The sequence below is a fragment of the Emydura macquarii genome, unplaced genomic scaffold, assembly GCF_026122565.2.
Source record: "Emydura macquarii macquarii isolate MOO-44397 ecotype Brisbane River unplaced genomic scaffold, CSIRO-AGI_Emac_v2 contig_2473, whole genome shotgun sequence".
Taxonomy (NCBI): Eukaryota; Metazoa; Chordata; order Testudines; family Chelidae; genus Emydura; species Emydura macquarii.
The window spans coordinates 13,070,211-13,095,927 of record NW_027132610.1 but is presented as its reverse complement, the minus strand read 5'-3'; the positions used below and the strand labels follow the sequence as shown (position 1 = coordinate 13,095,927).

General features: G+C 38.4%; 1 protein-coding gene across 9 annotated transcripts in view; it reads right to left on the bottom strand.

The window, feature by feature from the left end:
- Window positions 1-25,717, bottom strand: part of NBEA (neurobeachin) — a 748,678-nt gene that overhangs the window by 529,110 nt on the left and 193,851 nt on the right. For all 9 annotated transcript variants that reach the window (XM_067562991.1, XM_067562985.1, XM_067562986.1 and 6 more), the window contains exons 11-13: window positions 14,368-14,476; window positions 1,577-1,729; window positions 918-1,086 (exon numbers count right to left, since the gene is read on the bottom strand). In XM_067562991.1, the coding sequence (XP_067419092.1) occupies window positions 918-1,086; window positions 1,577-1,729; window positions 14,368-14,476 (431 nt within the window). The remainder of the gene's footprint in view (window positions 1-917; window positions 1,087-1,576; window positions 1,730-14,367; window positions 14,477-25,717) is intronic.

Genomic DNA, 25,717 nt, shown 5'->3' with positions numbered 1-25,717 from the left:
CTGCCAATTCATGGTTATTCCCAACTTTTCAAATTCTTCATATTCATGTTAGCAGCATAGGAAAGATTAGATATTAGTAATCTTTCAGTGGCTCTTAAGGACTTTGAGCCAAATTCTTGTTTTAGAAAAGAGTAATCCACTAAATGCAACAGGAGTACTACAGAACATAGAGCCAGAAGGATCTAGTATTCTGTATGTGCACATGTAATATAGACGCAATCTAGCCCTGTATACATTATTGTGGTTTTTGTATTTAATTACTTCCTGAGCTAAGTAAGTGACTTTAAATGCTGTTAAATTAGTCTTTTTTATTTTGATAATAGAAGAGGGAAACTATTACTGAGTTCAAAATACAGTGCTAGAGATTTCAGTGACAAAAGTCAGCTGTCCGTGCTGTTTTCATCATCTATGAAAGCAGCCAATCACTATGCAACCCAGAACTTATGTAATGAAGTTTCCTTTTGCCAATAAAACAGGCACAACATAAACTGATTCTTCTGAGAGTACTGTAAAATTACTACAAACTATAACAAATCAAAAGGTATGTATTGTAGAAATATAGTTACAGAATTATATTTTATGTGAAGAATGACAAGTTAGTCAAAATCTGAAAATCAAAAACTTCTGAAGTTTTTTTATGTAGCACAGAAATCTATGAAAACACCTAAAAATGGGTTATTTTCAAAAGCACAAAAAAGATGCATAAAGTATAACGAACCACCATCTCATATTTCATAAAAGTAAGTAAGTATTTAAGCTATCAGCCAGTCTCACACATTGGTACTTAACTATTAACTTTCATCTAATTCCTTGTCTACTGCTACACAAGCTCTCATGTTTCCATTGCTGTTATTGAACTTCATTATGAGAAAGTTGTATAATCAGTTTGTTATAAAACAGAATTGTATTGTACTTACCTAGTCCTTTAGGAGTAATGCCACTGCTATCAGCAGGATTAACTACCCAGTAGTAGTATTTCAGTGTGTGCATTAGCTGTAGTACTGTTCCTACTCTGCGTATGGTGGTGTAGATAGTAGCAGTGCCAATAAATTCAGCAGACAGATAGGTATACAGTGAAAGTTGCACCTGAAGAATAAAATTATAGCCAACAAATATATAAGTAAATCTCATTTTTCACATTAAATAGAGAAGTTAACAGTAAATGAATTAAAATAATTATATAATGAGTTATTTCCCCCATCCCCTTTAGCTCATATTTTGGCTACTTAATATAAAGTATGGTTTTTCAGATTATAAAGCCATATTGCATTTCACTTTCATTCAAAGATTCTTAAATCACCATGCATGAAAACACTGCAGATTGGTTACTATTGGGGATGAACAATGATTTCTGTCATATTTCTTTACACAGAGAAGTGAACAATTAAAAAAAATCAGTGTATACATGTTAGACGTAAACTGCAAATTATAGGAGGTTTTGCCTTTAGTTTACAATTACAAACATTTAATACAGCATTAAGAAAAAGCAAGCTGCATTAATTACCATGGTTTAAACCAAAACACATGTCACTTTACAGTACAAGAAACAACAACACATTTACAGATGTACACATACCTTTGCAGGGGTATGTATCCAAATAGCAGGATTAAAAAGGATGTGATCACACAATTGCTTCAATAAAGGTGCTCCATGTGACAATCCGTCCAGATATTTTGCAAAAGACAAAAATTGCTCCAGAACTGCCCTGGTTATATGAACTCTAGATGACTGAACAAAGAAAAATCAGACAAAATTTAAACTCTTAGGACACTTTCTTCTTTTAGTTGAAGGCTGGGAGATTAAATGAAATTTGCACTGGGATAATATTTACCAGGCATGAATAAAAATGCTACATTCTTATTCTTAAAGACAATAATAATATCAGACAGAAATATATAGTCTTATATCTAATACTATTGGTCTTTCTCACAGAGAAGAAAACTACTCTTGGTCCATACACTTTCCCAGTTCAAGAGATTAATACCGTATTCACTAATAATTCATCTCAATAATGGTCAATATTTAAATGCTGCTTTTTGCTCACGGATATGGGTGTTTGAATTAGGGATGTAAAAGGTTAACCGTTTAAATGGTAATCAGCTGTTTAAAGGTTTTAAACAGCTAATTACCATCTAAACTGGGGGGCAGAGGGCCTTCCAGTGAGACGAGCAGTAGGAGGGCTTGGTTCAGCTCAGCCCCTCCCCCTCCAGCGTTTAACGATTTAAACATTCTATTTTTAGAACGTTTAAATGGATTTTAAATTAAACTAATTTTTACGTCCCTAATCTGAATCTTATTTCAGTATTTGCTTTAAAGCCATGCTCAAACATTTCCTGCTAAGATTATTTTTTCCTGTTTTCTCCTCCTTATTTTCCTCCATATCATAGTCAGTCTTCCACTCTTTGCAATGTAGTGCCTTGCTAATTTCTTCTGAAGTTTTCAGCACTTCTTCAGTGCTATGAACAACTTAAATATTTATAGTGGAATATATTTCGTTTTAGCCAATGGGTGCCTCAATACTGAAATGCAGAACTGAGCAAGCAGTTTTTTATTTTTAAAGCTATAGCGTAGTTTGTGTTGTGATTTTTTTTCTTACTACTTTTTTGTTTAAAGAAGCCTTCATTTTCATAATATATACTGTTAACTCATGGATGAAGTGCTATTTTCTCACTTCAAAAGAGATTTGACATGTAGATTGGTATTACATCCTTTTGTTTTTCAGTAAACAAGAGAAACCAATAGTGCTGAGCAACAATACAAAGCCATTGTAAGAATATCCGTTATTTTTAATGATACTATTGAGAAATATACTAGATTTCCTTATTTATTTGTATTATTGTAGCACCTAGAAGTATGTCTACACAGGATTTTGGAGCAGGCCTCTGGAGCTCAGGCTCTGAAGCTTAAGGAGCGGGGTGGGCTTCACAGCCTGAGTCACAACTTCAAAGCTCTAGCTATACAACTATTTTTAGAGTGCTAGCCCAAGCTAACTATCCCAAATCTATCAATCCAAGCGGGAAGGCTTTCAAAATGTTGTGTAGACACACCCTAGAAGCCCTAGTCATGGATCAGGACTCCGTTGTGCTAGACATTATACAAACATAGAACAAAAAGACGGCCCCTGCCCCAAAATGCTTACAATCTAAGTATAAGACAAAAGATAACAGATGGAGACAGACAGACTTACAAGGGGGTACAAGGAAACAATGAGACAATATTGTTGATAGGCAGTGGTCACAACACCTCCACAGTTTAATTCTGTAAAGTTGTTTGTAGGCATTATAGCAAATGAGAGTAGCTTTGTGCATGTTTATGGGGAGCTCCTCACAAGCAAGAGGGGCAGCATGAGAGGATGCACAAAGGTGTTTGTTTGAAAAGTTAACAAGTGGGCAATGGGGGCTGGCATCATGGACCAACTGGAGGCAAGAGTCAACGTCTATATCACAAATCAGAGATGGTAAGTAGAGTGGGAAGAATGCATCACCACCTGTAAAAAAATATTTTGCAACTGATACTTAGATAAGAGTTCATTTGATGGGTAAGTTAGAAAAGAATCTCTCCCCATTCACCTTTCTATGCTATCTGGTCATATGCATGTAAGTGAGCGGAAACTTACAATAAGAATAGGGAGGCTGGTTGTGAAATGCAAAATTATTATTCTCCTACAGCTGCAGGTTTGACAGGAGCATTTACCAGAGAAGTATAAAGGTTACTTACCTGTAACTGTAGGATCTTCAAGATGCGTGGTCCCAATTTGAACTCCAAATGTGAGTGTGAATGCATGCCATGTGCCAGAGCCAGAAGATTTCATAGCAGTGTCCATTGACCTGCAAACTTCATGTGTCACCTCACGCTCCCATCCAAGATTATAATAGGCCATGCGAATTGATGCCTATACAGTGCCCCTCTTACCATTGAGTACACTGGTCTGAAGCAGAGGGGATGGAAGGCGGGTATTGGAATCCAAATAGGGACCATACATCTGAAAGAACTTCCAGTTACAGGTACGTAACCTCCCCTTCTTTTTTAAGTGATGGTCCCTATATGGATTCCAAACATGAGTGAGTAGCGAGCAGTGATGAGTGTGGAGGTGGGTGCGAGGATGTGGTCAAAAGTGCTGCTGCAGTGTGGCCTATGATGTAATGCAAGAATGTGTACAGAGCACCAAGTTGTCATGTGACAGATGTCCTACCAGGAGATATCAGTGAGGCAGGCCGAAATGGCTGCTTGAGCCTGGGTAGAACACGCCATGATGACATCAGGTGGCCTCATATTCTTGTATGTGTAGAATTCCTGGATGCACCCAGGAGACCCATTTGGAAATTCACTGCAAGGAGAGGGCATGGCATTTGCTTCTTTTGGCAAGGACTACAAAGTCATGGCAAGGCGTGGAAATCACAGGTTCATTGAAGACAGAATGCCAGTGCAAATCAGACATCAAGGGAGTGGAGGAGTCTGTTCGCAGTGGAGACGTGGGATTTGGGGTAGAAAATTGGGAAGTATATGCACTGACTGAGCTGGAACTCAGACACCTTAGGAAGGAATTTAGGGTCTAAACGTAAGGACACTGTGGAATGTGGTGTCTGAGGCTCAGCCCACAGGCTACATCATGGCCACTAGTTCACTGACCCATCTAGCCAAGGTAATGGCCACTAAGAAAATTACTTTCAAGGAGAGATATGAAAGGGAGGATATCGCCATGGGTTCATGAGAATGAAACTAAGGTCCCCTGAGGGCGAGAGTTTTAGGACTGGCAGGAAGGTATGGAACAGGCCCTTTAGGAAATGGACTGTGGTATGGTGTGTGAACACAAGTGACATCCATTGGGGGGTGGGGAGAGAGGAAGGAGGAAGAAGGCGCTGAGCGCTGCCAGATGGACTCATATGGAGCTGAGGGCTAAACCCGAAGTCTTGAGGTCAAGAAGATAGTCCAGGATGATAGGTATGGATATTGTCATGAGTGGGTATTGGTGGCAGTGCACCCAGGAGATGAAGGGCTTTCATTTCACTTGGTAGCAGGCTCTGTTGGATGTTTTTCTGCTTTGAGTAAAGAAGCATTGCATTAGGGTGGCGCAGGCCCTGTCTATTTTTGATCTCCATCCAAAAACCAAGGTGTGAGATGAAGAGGGCTGGGATTAGGATGGTGGAGATGGTAATTACTCATGAAGCCATCACTATGCCGAAAAGCAAGACCCTGAACTAGTTGCGGCTGGGTCCAACTTCGAATTGGAGAAACTTCTGATGCGCTAGGTGAATACTGATGTGGAAACAGGCATATCATGTCGAGAACCATGATCCAGGCTCTGTGGGGAGGGGATGGGATAATTGGTAAGAGTATCACCATATGGAATTTGGACTTGTGAATAAAGATGTTGAGAACTCTAAGGTCCAGAATGAGGTGTGTCCTTCCACCCTTCTTTGGAATGAGGAAGTAGGGATAGAAAGAACCCTCATCCTCTGTACGGAGATGGGACTGTTCCATGGCACCCTTCAAGAGAAGAGTATCAACTTCTTGCTGGAGGCTGCTCTAATGGGAGGAACCTCTGGGGGAACATGCAGGGCGGAAGCCAGTGGTGTGGAAATGCCAGGAATTCTATGGAGTATCCATAGCGGCTAACCCTCAATACCCAATGTCCAATGTGATCTTGCCCCAATTGCAGGCTAATAGGGCAAGGCCACCCCCAAAGGTGACATGGGTGCCACAGTAGCGGTGGGGAGAGGCTCACGGTTCTCAGCATGAATATCAAAGCTTGTGCTTGGATAACTGCGGAGGGGGGCCTGAAGAGGTTGTTGTGGTGGAGGCCACATAGCTGAGTCTCTTGGATCGCTGTCAGCTACGTAATGCCTCCTGCTGATGGTGATAATATGGCAGATAGGGGGCATGCATGTAAGGATGATACAGTTGCTGTTGGTTGCTGTCTATGTCTGGGAATTGGAGTATAGATGTCCAGGGACCGGAGCATGTCACAGGACTCCTTGAGAGAGTGTAAGAACTCGTCAGTCTTTTTGTTGAAGAGCTTTTGGGCATCAAAAGGCAGGTCCTATATGGTCATCTGGATGTTTCTGGGGAGCCCAGAGAATTGCAGCCAGAAACCCCTCTGCAACACCACTCCAGTAGTAAGTGAGCAGATGGACATGTCAGTCATGGCCATGTCAACCTAAAGACCCACCTTGGCCCCCCAGGTGACCCTCATCATGGAATGCTGTCAGTCCAGAGGGAGAAAATCTTTAAAATCTGAGTTTAGTGTAATTCTTGAAATCATATTTTGCCAGGAGAGCCTGATAATTGGCAAGCCTGAACTGAAGGTCCATGGAGGTGTAGGCCTTGCAGCCAACCCAGTCTATCTTTTTAGCCGCTTTGTTTGGGAGGGAAGGGGGGTAGATTTTTGAGGGTGCTGCTGGGCTTGCTCCACCACAGCATAGACCATGACATTTTGATGAACAGAAATGCCTAATAAGGTGATAAAGTAGTTTTACCCAAATTGTCCAATTTACGGTAAAGGGTGGTATTAGACTACGTCAAGAGGGTGACAACTACCTATGACGAAGGCAGCAGAATGAAATTCACAGTGTATAAAAGAGGGTGTCAGAGGGAACGACTTTGTCCGGCCTAGTAACGGAAAGTCCCGCCATTAAGTTGTGCTGAATCCATTGTAACGGAGCACTCATATTTGAAGTGTACCAGTAGCTATTCTATAGGTCGCTTCTCATTGTGCTTCAACTGCAATAAACTGGCCCGGGTGCCTTCGTTGCTCAGTTAATCCGTAGTCATGTCAATTTATTTGATCGTGAGTGCCTTCCTGGTTATCTGCACAGAGCTGGGACAGCACCTACATGAGGACACATGCACGCAGCCTACACTGACAAGCACCAAGTACTAACAACACCGACGACAGCGGGCAGAGATACCATGGTCCATTGGGGTTGTAAGTTGGGGGGTGAGGACGTTAGTGTTGAGAGTCCAGACTATAGTGGGGGGCTGTGGAGAATGAGGGCTCTGGTTCCAAGAAATCCTCAGACTCAGAGAATGGTACAGAGAATGGCAGAGCTCTGGTAGAAGTAGTAAGGGTTCATCTATTAGTGAAGGCAGGACGGAGGAGGCTGGTGGTCCCAAAAGCAGGGTGGTGCCTGGGTAAGAGGCAGCTTTTCGGTAGACAACAGAGAGTCTATGTGGCCAGGAGTGCAAGAGACCTCACTGGACAATACCAAAGGTCCTGGCGGTGTAAGTGGGAGGCACACCAGTGCCACTGCAGAGATTGGAGCCAGTGCATACCCCAGCAGGTCCCATTTGTGCTTCTCCTTACACTCTGTCTGGGGCAGCCGGGTACATGCACAACAGCTTGGGGAAACAACACTATTTGTGGGCAGTCTTGTATGGGGGACCTGCCCTTATGGCCAGGGTCATGCTTCTTACTTGCATGTAGGGGGCTTGTCCAACTTCTTTGGTACCGTTGGATCCGGCATTTGAAAAGTGGATGGGGGACACTCATTGCTAGTGATAGCCACTGCACGGCCGGTTCCAGATCCAACTCCACGTGTGGGCATATGGCTTGCTCCATTAAGAAGTTTGAGGTGGGAACCACTGGCAGATAGTACAGCGGATGACAACGTGGGCCTTAGCAAGGCAGCACAAATAACATTGGTTCTCGTCACTCACAAAGGAGTGCAGGCATGAGGCACAGTTCTGAAATCTGGATTGCCAGGGCATAATCCCTGTGACGGGGAGACCTCCCCAACTGGGGGAGTGAGAAGGAATGCCAGTAACCATACTAATCTAAATAACTACTAACACTAACAACAGGAAAACAAAAACAAAAAAAATCAAATAACTAACTATACACACAGAAGAATGGATGAAGGTTACTCCCTTAACTAAGCTAAAAGCACGAAGGAACAGGGGTTCCGACTCTGTCCATGTGGCAACAAGAGGGAACTGGAAACATGTTGTTGACCCATATGATCTATTATAAGCTTGGATGGGAGCAGGAGATAATGCACAATGCATGTGGGTCAATGGACACTGATATGAAACCTTCCGGGCTCTGAAGCATGGTGCGCATGTCTGGAATCCATATAGGGACCATTACTGGAAGAAGAATGCAATCTTTTTGAAAAACTGCAGACAAATTAGGAGAGTGGAGAGAATCACACAGGGAACAGAGGTCAGTGTGTGGTGAAAGACAATTATATTGTAGTAGAAACTAAACAGAATAATTTAAATGTTGGCATAATCAACTTCTAATTAAAAAACCTTACTAAACTACCCAACATTCAGCAAATATATTCAGATCTTTTGCAGTCTTGATCTTGCTGGTAGTACATGTAGACAAGGGAGAAAATTAAGAGGAGGGCAGGATGTAATTTGAATACTGGCTAACCCGTTTATTTCTTATAAGGCATGATAAACATTTTTGGCCCTAATCCTGCAACTGACATGATGTGAGTGGACCACAGTACCTGAAGGAAGCCCTGTTGAAGTGACTGGAGCTCCATGTGGGCTGCATGCAAGTTGATGAATTGGGGCTGTTTTTTCCTCCAAAATTCACTTGGCTAAAGCTATAATAATTTAATAAACATCACTAAGTATGCAATTCTGTAATGAAAACCCCTTCCTCGCAACTAGTTAACGTACTGAGCATACTCTAATGAGAAAGTATACATTGGCACACTTTCAGAAGTGTAAAAGCAATGGGATTCAATGATAAGACTACTGTATATTGCTCTCTAGTTGTTATAGGCATGGTGTAGCTAGTTACTTGAAGAGGAATGCTTAAAGGGCTATGGGACAAAAGATGTTTAAAACTTCAAATAAGCATCTGCACTGGACCCCTAAGCTTTGTGAAGTCCACGCATCATTCATTGGCATATTGGAAAAAATTGGCAAATGTGAAGCCTCTAATTCCCACAAGAATGAGAGAGATTTTATCATTTTATTTTCTTCGAAGTGCAGAGGGAATGAGTCTACTGAGCCGCACGAGAACAGTATACTTGCTGTCATTAAACCCTGTAATTCACCTCAGTTGAAAGTTAACCCATTAGAACTTAATCTTCCAAGTGCACTGGACTCCACTGATAATTGTGGCTGCTGGTGGTAAAGCTAATAATAAATACATGAGGAGCAACATTAATAGAACATCTCATCCTAACTTGCACTCTTCCATGTTATATATTTTCATACTAAAGATCCATTGTGCTGTGAGTAGGGCTTCTGATTTTCAGTTTTAACTGATAAACATGGAAAAAACACTCAATACAAAAAAATTGGTATTTTAAAAACAATAGGAAAAAACAGAAAAGGCTACTTGCATTTATCTAACCACTGGTCTACACAGAACAGTAATGCAGACTCCAGGGTGTTGATTTCCATGGCGCACTAATGTGTTGCACATTAATTGGTCCATGTAGACTCTATCGCTGCTTACTAAAGATTCCCTAGTGCACTTTAACAGAGTGCGGTTTGAAACGGTAATACATTGAAGTACATTAGGGAACATTACAAAGAGTGTTCTCATTACAGAATATACACAAAGAAAGCCCCCCAAAAATCATAATTTTTGGGCATCTACATAAAACAAAAAATAGCCCCAAAAATGAAATTAATAAACCTAGAAAAACAGAAGCGCTATAAGGTACATTTAGGCCTAAACTACAGAAAGGCCTTCTCATTTCCACATGCTGGGACTAATGAAGCATTGCCAAATGATTATGAAATTAAACATTTGTATTGTAATAATTTTATAAATAGAACCACAAAGTGAAAATATACTTACAAAATTCATATTAGACAAAGGTAGAGAAAGGTTAAAAATGGGATGATAATTGTACCATTTCCCTATTGAAATGTTCACGAGGGCTTTCATGGTAAGGTGTTCAAAACAAAAAATACCCACACACCAAATTATTAAAGAATCCCCAAATACACCTAAACCTTCGATTAAGTTAGGAAATAAGGTTGAGGGTAGCTAGATGCAGGTGTGACAGAGGTCTGCCCACTGGTGGTTCACTACTCTGTGTCAGCAGCTCTGGTCAAGTCTGACATGCTCACTACACCTAACATATTGTTGTCGTGAGATATACCGAAAAAGTGCAATGTATATCACTGGAAAACTAATAACTTACTGATCATTAATATTCTTGTATGAGGTGTGTAGAAAGCGTTATGGATATGTGCTAGAATGATGTTCTAAAAACGTGCTTGGCAAGTAATGCATAAGCACAGGCTGCCTTCGACAAAGGCATGGATATCTTTTTGTCTGACTAGCCTACTTGTCAGACAGAGACAAAGGTGGCGTATTTACAGAAAAGATAAACAAAGTCATCAAAGCTAATAAGAGGAGGAGGTAATGATTCAACTATCACCAGCAGTGGAGGAACCAGCATGAAGTCTTCACCAGGCCACAGATTCTCTCTTCTCAGAAGAGGCAAAGGAACTTCATCTGGGAATACATTTCAAGGGTTTACTAGACCTTACAGAGAAGGGAGTCTGAATATCAAATGATAAGTAGTTGACTCAACTGATTATATAAAATCTTACTGTATTATAGAAGTGCATCAAGTCTGAAAACTAATGATACCCTGGTGATTAATATTATTGTGACATGTATGTATTAACACTAGATTAGGAAATGTGGATACTTTATATTTTAAAGTCTGTGATCAAACATAGGGAGAAATAGGTTCTCCCCCAGACAGGAGGGAAGGTAGCATTGTGGAATCAAAGCAATGGAAGCCCCTATGTACATACAAATCAGCAGGGGGATGGGAAGTCCACAGAAAGGGAAGAACAGCATGAGGTCATCCTGAGTCTGGGGACCAAACAGTGAGTTTGGGAAGATATAAGGAGAAAAAAAGCAGCTCTCTCAGCATCCATCACTGAACAAACACAAGGGGGCAGAGCTCTTGCATGCTGAGAAAGACAGGTCCTTCAGCCAAGGAAGCTGACCTCTCTGCAAACTAAATGTAGGTGAGAAACCTACTTAGGCTAAGATATTTCATCTAGGAAGACAAAGGACACCAGCACCTTGTACTTCTGTGGAAGGTCTTGACAGAGAAAGTCAGCCATGGCTAGAAAGAAAAAGATTGGTGAGAAATCTGCCTTGAACCAAGGCTGTAGCTTGTTGAGCTACAACACAATCACTAGAAAGCATATTTTACTTGTATTTGCTTGTAACCATTTTGTCTTTATCCCTTGTACCTGAACTCACTTAAAACCACTCTTTTGTTAATGAACTTGTTTTCTTTTCATGTAAGCAAACCCAGTGCTGTGTTTGAATTGAAATGACTGTGAACTCCAGCTGAAGCAACAAGCTGCTGTGTTTTAGTCTCTTACAACCCTTATTAATTCTCTGAGTGATCCAGGAGAGGCACTGGAGTCACTTGGCTAGCAGTAACCAAGGCTGGTGCATACCAGAGTTGGGCCCTTGTTTTGTAGGCAGACTGCTGGGGTCAGAGTGATGACCTAGGGCTGCACAGCACACAGACACTCAAAGAAGTGCAGCTTGCTTGTCTGCAGGCTGTTGATGTCTGGGCTATGATCCACAGCTACAGAGCATTTAATTAAGGCAACCAGGGTTACAAGGCAGGCAGTGACAACTTCTCACTGGCCTGGATTGCACCCAAATTGTGACAGCACACTAATAGATCGTACCTAAATTTATCTGGTTGAAACCATGCAGGAGTATGGCTCTCAACCAGCTAAATTGATATAAAAAGTGTTAATCTACATGTAAAATAAGGAAATGGTTCTGGTTAGATTGGGGTTAGCTAGACCTAACCCTGAACTCTTTTACTAATCTACACTATGGAGAAGGGCAGCACTAGAAAATCCCTAACATTGCTCAGGAATATTGGTCTTTACTTCTCCCCAGTCCCTTTCTCTCATTGGAATGTGTTATAAAAGGAACATGAATGTACAGAAGAATCCAAAAGCTAGGCATTCTGAAATATAAATATATATAAGTAGAAAATGATATAAACATTATCCATAGATATTACATCTCCGTTGATTTGACAGAACTGTAACGCTAAGCTTTCTGAATTGTGTGCAATTGTTTTTATTTACTTTGGCAATTTGCAAAGTATTTTACACTGCAAAGTTTAAACTTTGAAATTCATAAAAAGGCAATTTTTTCATGAAGAAATACTTAAATTATGTTCAAAATTAGATTTTAATTATTATTAGAATTAATGTTAAATTACAACAAGAAAATACAAAGAAGCTATGGTACTTGTGATAAGAATTATGGTACAGCCTTTTAGAATTAAAACAATTATTTTTAATCCCTGTATTCCTTTTTAATAGATAAAATTCTAAGTAAATATAATCTCTAAATAATGAAGATTAAATCAAAGACCAGTTGGGTTTTTTATGATGGCTAGTATTTTCATTTGGAATTTGTGACCTAATATTAGTTTTCTGATAGGAATAATTAGTCAGAGGATCTTTTCATATCATTGACCAATAAAGAGAAAAATGGTGAAGAATCTTGATGGTGGATCTTGCAGTCCTAAGTAGGAAGAAGAGAAGCTCTCTGGGGGATTGACACTTTTCTTTCACCCTGTGTCTTGTGTGTTTGGAAGTATCATGTAAAATGCATACTTGTAGGTCTAGAGCATCATAATTAATATAAAAAATAATTTACAAAGGGACTAGAAAAACTGAGTTTTATCTTCCTTCCAGTGGCTTCCCCGTTTTTTTCCTAACCTTGTACAACCTTTCACAGTACAGATGCCATCCGACAAGGAAAGCAACTGAATTATGAATAAACTGCTCTTAACAGAATTTCTTCATAAAACTCATCACTTAATGATTTGCATATGCCCTGATACATGAGGACTTGTAGACCTTTAAAAAAAAAAAAGTTATCCTATATAAAATAAACTGTGTATGTGGCCATCCTGGCAATGATAGCATTATCCTAGATGTTTGTCAGCTCAACTCATGCAGCTGGTCAAACTTGATCTGGTGCTCAGAATGGAAAGGAAGGTGGAAATTGGTATCCTCATATCAGTCTTTGTCTTCTTTGAATTTCAGGTTGGAGCTCACTTCTGTTGTGGTAAACTGTTTTTGATGGTCCATACTCAGAAACCAATGGAACCAGTAAAATTTTCAGGAGGCTTTACGTGAAAATACTGTTACATTTATGATTTGGTACAATTTTATAACACATTTTGTCCCCAACCATCAATGAAGTGCCCCATGTTTCCTCTTTCACACATCATAGGTCACTTTAGTTTACAGTAACTGCAGTAGGGTGACTAGAATGCTAGTGGTTGTAAGTCTCGCTCAAAGCATTTTTAAAGTCTTTTGCCTTGGCAGTGTAAGGAAATGAACATTTATTTTGCTCCACAATAGCATCTATGAAGTTTCAATCAGTGAATTTGTTTCAAGTGGTGGACAGCTTGGTTATTCAAAACCTTCTCCATGCGGCTGCTGATACAAATACCTTCCATTACGAGGAAAGTTACTTTATGGGCAAAATTGCAAGGATTTGGCCTGAAGTATCTGGTACCATGGGAACAAGATAAGTTCTGCAGGGGACAAATGCTACATCTCTGCTTGGAGAAGTTGGGATCATTTCTCCCAGCAGCCTGGGTTTGGATGTTATATTCTTCCTGGTTGGTCTATTATTGATAAAGGCTGTCCTTTCTTTTCTGGGGCACATGTCATAAGAATTCCTCAGGTTTGTGATTCACTTCTCATCTAGTCATAAATAACCCAAACTTAGTGAGCTTCAGGACATGTTGCAAGACCTGTTTGTTTTTCCTAAATATGAAGGAACGGGAAGTCTGTGGAAGGAGACTGTAAATCTGTTCTTCATGCTAGCCCATTCTTTATCATTGCTGTTATGTTAATTAATGGTTGAAGGGACATTACAGCATTTTTCTATTCAAAACTATATATTTAAGGAATTTTCAGGAGAGCCTAGAATAAGATATAGTTACTCTTTTTGATGTGGATAATATGTATAAATAAATAAATAAATAAATAAAATGAAATTAGAAATAAATAAATAAAAACTGGAGGAACTTTTAAAAAATGCCCACTGAATTGTTTAAACTTGGCTTTCCATTTCTACACAGGAATTGAGAGCTAAGACTGGTTTGAGCTTCAAATGAAGTTACCAATAAATTTGACGAAAGAAAAAAAGGATCTCTGAACATTAGTATATGATGGGTACTACCAGGCAGGAAAAGAAGGAAAGCATCCTGTAAATAGCATATAAAATATTCAAATTACAGAACTTCCTAGATACTCACTAATGCAGAGGAATAATAAGGCTAGTAGTACAAAAATAAATGATTGAAAATATTCAGATATGTTTTCAAAATGATAGTATTAATACTAACAATATTAACACCACTTACCTTTTCAAGGAGGTAGCCAATGACTAAAAAGCCTTTTCCACCCAGCATTTGTTCTTGCATGGCTACTGAACTCTTTAGAAGTTCAACCAGGAAAGCCAAAAGGGTGGCACTGCATGTAAAGTACAAGCATTAATCAGATTAAAAATGTTCTAAAAGCAATCTGTTGTGTTTTTTCTATTCATCATCTATTAAGTGAGCAGAAACAGGATTAAAGTAAACTATTTATTTTTAAGTATGAGACTAGAAATTTCACATTTATGCTGAATTGCTTTTTTGTCAATTATTCACATATTACAATACTTTTGCAACCATATGCAAACCAGGAGTGGTGATCATCTATATCAACTCTCCTAGTTTGGCTAAGACTGCTCCAGGTTTCAAACATCCACTTCCAGAACTTGCAATCAAAGTCTTGGGCACTTGGATGAGGCAGGAACTGCTGAGTGAGATCCAGCTGACACTGCTATATTGGGGCAGGCAAAGGGTGGTGTCATCATATCTTTTAAACTTTAAAGTCAAGAGGAATCCTGTAAATTTTAAGACCAAACTGGTGGCCACTCTGCACCATCACTCTAGTCTCTATGGTTACTACTAAAGCTGATATGCATTCATGCAGACAACTCTATCCAAGGAGGAGCACAATGGAAAAATGAGGGCAGAGTCCAGAAATCAATATCTTGCCGCACAACATGGTCCAAACTGCATCATAGTATGGGCTGAAGATCACCTGTTGGGGAAAGTGTAAAGAGACCAGCCCAGGAGAATCAAGGAAACCAGACTCTAAGCCCGAGTGCTCAGTCCCTCTCTGAGGGTGAAGTGCTTAGTTAGGATGGAGAGACAAAAAAAAAAAGTGGTCACAAAAGACAACTGAAGGACCAGAAGAAAAAGTAGGAGAGTATATAGAAGACAGACTTGTCAAAAAAAAAAGAAAAGGGCGAAAATATATTATGAGACCCCGGGGTGGTAAACAGACAGGTGTGAGAGAAAATCAATCAAGAGGAAGAAAAATCCATTAACAAAGCTGGGTCAGATCAATGTAGCAAGGAAAAGAAATTCATTAATGAGGTGGAGTCAGAGGAAGGAAAAGCAATGTATTCAGCTGTTCCTCAGGAGTACACAGGTGGGGAAAAACGGGAACTCATGATGAAGATTAAAAAGAGAAGAAGCAAAAATTTTTCAATGGATGATTTTTCATATAAACCAGGGAGCTGATGGAGGGTTGCAAATGAATTGTAGTGAATTAAAGGCAGAGGCCTTAAAAATAACTATTACCTTTCTAAAAGGAAAGTAACCAAAATTCACCCAAATTTACAAGCAAATATATATTTGTCCCATATATTTGGTTCGTTATAAGAATTCTCCCTGAAAAGTTGTGTGTGTACTGGCAACTGTGGAAGAATGAATTAAAGAAAATATCCAACCTACAGTTTATAAATTTAAATTTTACTTAAAGAATCTAACCAGGAAAAGATCCTACTGTCCCTCAAACACTTTATTTTTAAATACATTTTGAGACCAGTTAATCCATGGCAGCACCAAAATATTACCAGAATGAAAAGGGAAACAGGAAGCATTATTCCTGGTGAGCAGCTCTGGCATGTGAAAGTACATAGTGTAGTCAGAATGCATGCTAAAAACATATCATAGTGCCTTGTCTTGCTTCATTATTGTATGGTCACAATAATCAATATAAAAATCACATACAGAAGTCTCCACAAATTGTCAGCAGTAAAGAATACAGACAATATCCAATTACAGTACTCAAAAGCTTTTAATCAAATTAGTGTGTCAAATTGTCATTCATTTCAAATCAGGTTAAATTCATCAGTTTATTTTTTTTTATCCTGATAGAAAAGCATTTTATTTAGTATATCTATAATGAACAACTTCACTCTCTAGCAGCTCAGGAGTGGCAAACTGTGTTTCTACAAAATTTACATATACAACATTTCAGGTTGACCTATATTTAGAAATATAGTTGTTTCAACAATTCACAACCTAAAATGCCAATCCTGCATAGATTTTACACTCCTATTTAACACTATGAACTATGAATAGTCCCCTTGGCTTCAATAGGACTGCTCACCATGTATAAAGTTCAGGAAGAGCAGAACTCATTGAGAGATTAGGCCCTAGAATTATAATCATGAATGGGATGGACATAAAAATCAGAAATTATTATTGGAAATTATAATAATTGGAGTATTTAATATGGAGTGAATTGAACCTGGGTTTTTCCCAGTTCAGCCAGTGCCCTGCTGTGTGACCCTGGACAAGTTACTTAACTTCTCTGCACCTCTAACCATTTTTCTGTCTCATCTATTTTGATGGCAAGATCACTGATAAAGGAATTACTCTTACTACATATTCATACTGTCTTCAGAACAAAGTGGCCCCAGTCTCATAGGAGGCCTCTGGGCATACTGTAATACAAATATATATCACCACCACCACAATAAAGAAACATGGTCTTTTATGGGGAAAACCCATTAGTACCATATATAATCAAAACTTTCAGATAAAACACGTTAATGGACCGCTGAAAACCTCAAATTACAAGTATCAGAGTAATTAGAGGTTAAATAGAACCATCTCTCATTCATCTAATGATATAACCATCAAGCAGTTTGGGGCAATTACAGTATAAGACAACAGAATTGACTACATTTAGCGCTACAGTTAAACATAACTAATTAAAAATGGTTTATGTATATTACTAAACAGAACACAAAGCTATTAAAGGAGTGTCTAACATCTCAAAGAGTAGAAGAAAGATCTGTAAAGTCACTTCACAAATATTTGTTTTTAAACTGCCATTGCACATACAGCATAGAAATGAAATGAGAAAAGGAAAGGAAAGGACAGAAAACAAATTACATGCTTCGCCCGAGTTTGTTCTGGAAGTTTTGCATATACATATTTCAGTCACTGACTTGGGAAAGGGACAAACTACATTAAATATCAGATACTGTACAAAATATTAAAGAAAAGAGGACAGACAAGCCTCTCCTCTTTTATCCACCATACGTTATCTAACATATATGTTTCATACTATAGAAAGTTTTACCGGCCTACCAAGAAGGATCTAACACAGTGTTTCTTAACCTGGGGTTTTAGAGGGGTCGCAAGTGCAGAGCTGGTATTGGGGGTGGCAAGAAAGGCAATTGCCTGGAGCCACAGGGGCGCCATGAAACTAAGTTACATGCCTCAGCCCCGTGGGGGTGGGACTCAGGCTTCAGGGGTACAGTAGTTTGGAAAGGTTAAGAACCACTGAATTCTAACAGTTACGCAAATCTGAAAGTTTCCTCATTCAATCCTCATAAAAGTTCCCCTTTAACATCTATTTAGACCGACTTCCCAATCAAGCATATAGGTAATGCTACAATAAATAAGTAATCATACTCTCTCTGACAGTGTATTCTAAGGGTCTTGTTCTAGAAGGTGAGGATCATCTTGTCAGAGGATCAGGACCCTAGTTTTTAAAAATGGATATTTCTAGAGCTAGTCAAACTAACTTCATTTTATTAAGTCGCCCATTCAAAATGTTAGCAAATAAGCTAAACTGAAAATTTTAAGGAATTTAAATATAAAATTTATTTTATAGAAAAAGCACAGAGCCAAAAGAAGCTTCAAGAGCGGTTACTGTTGACATAATGGAAGTAATATTGTTTAGAAGGCCATCTTCCAAGATGAACATTTTTCAAACAGAATTTAACAAACTTACCAGCAACTAAAATGCATCGGATTGCTGCAGGGCTCACATTAAACTTGCAAAATTCTGTGCACTGCCATACAAAATTTCTCTCCATTCTTGCCTATTTCCACCTCCCCTAGATACAAAGGCAAATATAAAGGATACTTCAGCCCATTCCTACATCTCCTCTATACCATGTCCCATCCAGAACACATCAGGTTGTCTGCACAACAGCTAAAATATACGATGTACACAATGGCAAGTACACGTCAACTAATACAAAAGAAAACAGATACTGTGATTTCTGCTGAAAAATGTGGTGATCTCAGGACATCAGAATATGTTTCCAACAGTTTTTCAGTCCACAGCAGGAAATTGCTACACTTTTCAATGGATGATGCTATACCACTTCTTTTAGAATTAGCAAGTAATGGAGATAGTAATAGTCTCTGGAGGATTATGTGTTCTTTATCATGATTAATACCTGGAATTGGTTACATGAATAATCTACTACAAACCTTTTTTGCAACTGTTCTAATGAGTGTACTCTTAAAAGGGTAAGAAAGCTTTTAACTACAAAAGTGGAGATATTTATCAGAAAATGTGCACGCTATGGGAATAACTTTTTGGCTCAATAAGGAGACAAAGACACCCTTTATACTTGTTGGTTATTTTTCCTGTATAATTTAGGCACAACAAAATTTGTTTTGGCGTATACATTATATAGTCAGTACATTTATTAGCTAGCTTTTGTATAAACTGATTTCCTTCATTTAGAAGCACTGATTTAATATGAATCCCTATTAAGTATTAATCTTGTGTTGAAATCTTTTATAAAAAAGCTACTTAATGCCACCCGTTAAACAGAATACTGATAATTTGACAGTTTACAGTCATCAAACAACAGATTTTGGATAATGGGCTTCATAATTCCAGAATGTGATAATCCTCATTCCTAAAAAAACAAAAAAAACCCAACAACTTTTGCTTGACACACATAATGCAATCAAAGTAGCTTTTTGTATAGTTCCTTCAAGTTGCCTATTCAGACCCTGAAATATTTTCAAGTATTAAAGACAATTCATTTGCAACAGTTGAAGATCCCAGTTATGTGATCTATACTGAATGAACCAATGAATGATAGGCAGCTTTCTTTAGCAAACTCTAAACTGAATACCGTTTCCCCTTTGCAAGCAATTAATTATTGCTTTATGGAGCCAAAACATTTGATTAATTGGAGAACTTGCTCCTAAAATGGGCTGAAATTTCACTATGCCCTTGCAGGACAGATCACCAACAGGCATATCATTTATCCATATCAAACAAATGCGCCAATAGAAATCTGGAGAGAAAAAGTATGGGGGCAGTTTATAATAAAAATACATTGTGGAGATAATGAAGCAATGGATAAACATGGCAAGGTCTGTATTTCTGAGGGAGAAGTCTATGTCTAAAAATCAACCAAAGATGGTAAAAGGAACTTTGGCCACTGTTGCTTTCTGAGACTCTGGGAAAATAAATGATTCCATAACATCTTGAGAGGGCGAGCCATTGAGACAAAATAGAAGATATCCCTTTGAGGAAAGACTCATGATCTGTCTAAGTTCTTTTATTCTTTCCCCTGTCCATCAGCATTTCCTCCATAAATTTAAAGTTAGCCAACTGTCCTCTTAGACTGTACATTATTTAGGCAGTTGGATGTAAGATTATAGAAGCTAGGTTTGATGGAAACAGAAAATGAAGTGCTATTATAAAGGTCTCACAGTCTCCACTAACAATATGATGTAAATTGAGCAGGAGATGTGAAAGGATGGAAAACTGCAGCATTCTACATCTGGTTCTCTTTGGAGAGCATTCATTATAAATGGATACCATCCACATTTCACAGTTCCAAAGGAGGAGAAAAAAGCAATAACTGATCAATTGTATCAAAGGCTGTTAATATGTTCACTAATATTTACTTGTCATACTATAAAGAGAGAAAATAAATATAAGGGGGAAAATATATATAGTCCTACATCTAAAAGCGGTGTTCAGTTTTGAGAAAAATTTACTAGACTACTTGTAGTTGATTTTTCCAATCCATTGACAAATACAATATTGATGAAGGTCTGTGATTTCAGGATAATTGTAAGAAGGTAATAAACTGATAGACGAGAGCAAGAGTTAAAACTGTTGGAAAGGGTTAAGAAGGTGATTCACCACTTCATTGGTTTCACTTTAGTAGTAATCATGCCAGAGGAAGAAGGTATGAGCAGATCTTTGTTACCTTATTGTTCTTTTCTTTGTTAATAAGATCAAACAACAGGAAAAGGTCACCTCTGGACCTTACATACTGTGTTGATTGTGTTTGTAGTGCAGGTTGGGAAAGTTACCTACTTACAGAATACAAAAAAATAATTTTATTAGGTCTCTAAAGCTGAAATCATCCTGCTGTGCATATCTGGAAGCATCTCTTTTTGTTCAACTAACTAAACAGATATGTTTAGATTTAATCATGCCTTCTAAAACACTTTAGTCATTAAATAGGAAGGGGCCTCAATGCTTCCTATCATTACTCAGTGGTGAAGCAGTTGAAACATTCTGGGCTGTGTGAGAGTGCAGATGATCCCTCAATCAAGAGCAACTACATTATTCTCCATGTGTTTCCTCTGCTTCCTTAAGTTCCCTGTCCCCTTTCCACTTGCTTTCAATATGTGTGAAGGAAGGAATGAGGAGGGAAACACTTCTTCCACTTTCCCTTCCCCTCTTCCTCCACTCTCCTCGTGCTGCAGGCTAGGAAGAAAAGTATCACATACTGGATACAGCCATCAAAGCCTGACCTCCCACCACTGCTGCCATTGACTATCAGAGTGGTAATGGGGCCAAAGTTATTAGCTCCTGACTGCAGGAGGTGGAGTAGGAGGGAAGTTGCTACTGTCTACTGCCCAGCAAGTAGTCATTTAGGGCTCCCTATTTCAGTCCCACCCTTCTCACCCATAATCTGGTTGCTGGATCTCCTTCAATTCCAGGGGCTATGTTGATCCCCATATAGTGTTCCCATGTAGCATCTGACTCCCTTCCTTTCATCTCTCCTATTTCCAGCGTTAGAAGTGGGATGGGACCTGATTCTGACTTCCAGTCAGCATCCTTTGGTAGGCTTGAAGGTGTAGAGGGAGCACAGCCTTCATATCCACCCACAGGTTTGTAGTACCTGGGGCCATTGAGGCCAGTGGAGAACTGCAATGGAACAATCTCGTCAGGTAGTTTGGGGTGGTTACCCCAGGTAGATAATAGTTTTAAATAAAGTTCCAGCCTCCATATTTAATCATACTAAGGTGTGTGTGTCTCATTATTTCCATGACCACATCAATGAATGGGACATATTCGTGATAGAAAAAATTTCCCAAACCCAGATCAGAACAGGTATGCTTTTAACAATGTTGCTGTAAAGTAGCAGATTAAAAGAAAGACCCGCTAAGTAAAAGTTTGAGACACAAATGACGACATTTCCTATCTTCACACTTCTCCGTTTTGTTCTTCCCATCTTCCTAAACTCAGCTTTCCAATAACAGAAAAGCTATAACTGCAAATTGAAAACAGGAAGAGAGAGAAAAACAAAAAGGCTAGAAAAATCACTGATACTGCAAGATATTTGACGGACAAAGGCAGGGCAGACTCTGGAGAGTATTTAGAGGAGGAGATGAAGAAAGAACAGAAACATGGATGCAAGGTTGTCATTTTTTTTCATTCACACTTCTCTCTCAAGAGGCAGACAACATCCTTTCAATCTGGAGTGACTGAGCTAAAGATACAGAAGAATGTCATTACTAGACATGCTTGGAAAAGGTGATTTTTTTTTGCAACAAATTCATCCCTGCTTTGTCAAAAAATCAATATTAAGAAAATTTCACCAGCTCTAGTCATTGTAATTACTTCCTACATATATGATAAAGGTATCATTCTTCTTGGTTTCCTTCATCTAAAATATGTAGTCTGAAATCCCGGATTGCCATTTCTAGAATAAGTGTTTGAAAGATAGGGTCCAAATCTTAATTTGCCCCTAAATGCTTTACCCCTAATCTAGTCTACCAAACAATTTAAATCCGCCTACTTCTTTCAGGATTTTTCTCCAGATGTACTGAATCAGTATTCCCAAAAGCAGCAAAATCATCTGAATTAGTACTCAACATCTATGATTTGTACAGGAATGGAGATAGAACAGAAGATTACATTTCATACATTGTCAAATTCAGTATCAATGCTAAGTAGTCCTGAATTAATCCCAATAGTGACACAAATACAGGACCATTGGTGAACACTGCTAATCCTCTGATATTATAACCCCAATATATATTATGAAAAGAATACATAGCTGCACCAGAACAGATGCAGGTAGAATACCTCGCTTGCTGGTAGATAAATCTCTCTGACTGAAACTGTAGCATTTTCTATTATAACTTCTGTATTTGAAAAGCAAGAGGAAAAGAAGACATTGTTAGCATCCAAATTGTGTGTTCCTCCTTCTGAAAGGGACACGGAATGATGGTCTAAAATTAGAACAACAACAGTTTAGTGTACACTGCAGATCATGTATTCTGCTGCTTTCTTCTACGAGTGGATAAGTGCAAGAATCTCTATAGCGTTTAGACAGCAAGATTGTTGGATATTTCATTACTTGGCCGGCTCACAAGAATGGAACAGATAAGACAGAGTCATTGGCCAGTAACAAATCCATGATTAATATCAGCAGGCCACTGGGTTGCTAAAGTAGGCTTGCCCAGCACAGTAATTTAAAATTTTATTTATACTAAATCTATCATTTTGTGGGAAATTAAGGTATCAGCATGTCAAAGAGAATAAAATTTAATGTAGGAACCTTGTTGGGCCCATAAATCTTTATAGAGCCCTTTTAATCTAGAAAGAATGGATTATAAAAGGATTTGAATTTATTAAACAGATTGATTCTATGAGAAAATAAAAGAGAAAAAGGGTTGGAAGCCCTACAACATTTATTTTGGAGCATCAAGTCTCCTTGAAGCCTCCCAGCAACTCACAAGGCAAGAGACATCCTATCTACTCTAAGGGTTCACTTATGAAAGAGTCCCCCAATTTGCCTCCCCGCGGGGGGGGGGGGGAGAAGGTGACAACAACAAGTGACCAGCCTTCACAAACCAAATGGTCTGGTGACATCAAAAGTCATTTGGATTTATTTTCTGCAGAGAGAGAATACAGGTTAGGTTCTTCAGGATGGCCTTATTCTCTTTTATGAAGGTAGGATTTAACTATTTTGTTTGAAGGAATTGGAGTGCTATTTTGCTAAATACATTGTAATAATATACCCTTATACATTTACATAGGATAGACAAGGTAATGATTACATTTATTTTAAAACCAAAAATAGGCAAAGGTAAAAAAATTGAATTATGGAAAGTCAGTTATAAAATTTTGAAAAATAGCAACTGGGTAAAAAGTAAAATGCCAAGAAGCTAAACTTTAAAAAAAATAGAAAATAGGGAAAGTTAAAAAAAAACTTATATAGGTAAGGGACCCTCTCTCCTCTCCATCATTAACCTACCACACAGCAAGCATTAGTCTCCCTAATCTCTATGGCTCCACATCCTTCCCTCTATCGCTCCTTTCCCCCTCTGATTTTTCCATTTCCCTCAATGTCCTTTCTCTCTTTCCTTTCATTTTCCTACTTCCTTCTTTATTTTAACTCCCCTATCCTCACCGTAATCCTCACCCCACCTTTATCTCATTTTTAAAAAAGGGTCAACTAAAAAGATAATCAATGGATTTATAGCATGCATCAATCATTAGTTCAATCATTTTTGTTACATCTCTTTTCCCAATCTGTCATCTGTTTATGTCTTTTTTTATCATTTGTTCTTCTGAACAAAGACTATATCTTGGTACAGTGTATGTCTGCATAGTGCTTCGTGTGATAATTTCTAAGCAGCATCTGGGACCTAAGTAATAATCTGATTCCATAAGAACATCAATATCTTTTGAAAAGGAATTTATTGCCTGATTCAAGCAAAGCAAACTTTTTTCTAGTTAAAGTTCTACTAACTCCATAAATGGCTATGTGCATTTTAAATTGAATTTAGTGACTGTTTTCACTAGGGAGACCACAGAGTAAAAGAGGGTTATCTAGACAGACTACTGAGCTTTCTAAAACACACATTAGAATATCACTTACGTGCTTCAAAACAGAAGAATCAGGGCAATTTGTTATTTTACTCTATTTAAAATAAGTTTAATAAATTGAATATAAAATAGGTTTGTCACATACAAAGCTTCATAAAACTAGAATGGTTTATTTCTATGCCATTTAGGTAAAAAATAAATGCACGTTCCCTTCAGTTAATTTAAACCAAGCATTTTTTCACTTCTGCATTTACAGATTACCAAGTAACATTCATCATGTGCAAAGCACATAATTAAATCTATGTTAGCAATAAGTGAGTAGTTTATTTAAAGAGGGAATATTTTATTTAGAATACCCTGTAGATTGTTTTAACTGTCCTGTATGTTCACAAATTTTATCTAGTTTCGGTAAATGGGCAAAGCACATAAATAATGTACATTAAAGTACTTCAATAAGAGTCGTGTGCAAAAAATGTGGCAAGCATTCGCAGTTCCATAACATAGCTTGCCACTAACCCAAGTGCAGGCCCAGGGAGGTGGACAACTTAGAGAAGAAGTATGCCTGCACGGTCTGCGGGTCTGCCTTTTACACTCGCTCGGGGCTGAGTCAACACATCAGACATAGGCATCCCGCGGTGAGAAATGAGGAAAGAAAGGAAGCTAGAGTGGTTGGGAAAACAAGTCGCTCTCGGATATGGACTGAAGATGAAATTGAATTATTGGTTCAGCTTGAAATTAAATATGCGGGGACTAGAAATATTAATAAGTGTATAGAAAGTGAATTAAAAACAAAAACAAATAAGCAAATATCAGACAAGAGAAGGGAACTGGCCAAGAAAAAGGTTAAGAAGGATGAAGATTCTATGGTTTTAGGGGGAGAGGGTGGGATGGGAGGTATTTTAGAAGATATACCTCCACGTGAGAAAATTAAACCCTTCAAGGATAAAATTTTAATTGATAGGATTTTAACAGGAGTTGGGTGTAATGGGGCTCGTATTTTAGAGAAATTAGATTTTACTGAACATCAATTAAATGCTTCTGCCACTGTAGCAGAAGATTGGGGATTATTTGAGGAATTATGTAAATTGTTGATGAACTCTTCTCATGAGGATGTAGAGAATTTGGAAAATAATAAAGATAATATACAGAATGATAATGGGAAACCAGGAAGAAAAGGGGGTAAGCCTCCTGATAAATAGAATAGAAATAGAAGATATGCTGGGAGAAAAGCTAAATTTAGATTCTATCAAACCCTATTTGGAAAAGATAAGAAAAGGTTGGCTAGGATTATTATGGGAGAACCAGATAAAGCAACGTGTAATATAGCAGTTAAGGAGATTGAAACTTATTATAAAGAAATTTTGGGTAAAGAAGGACATGGGAATACCAGATGATGGCCAAAAGTAAAAGAAGTGGTAGATAATGAAATTTTAAATATGCCTTTATCAGTTGATGAAGTTAGAGAAGCCTTAAGAGAGATTAATAGTAGTAGTGCTCCGGGACCAGATGGAATAAAGGTTAAGG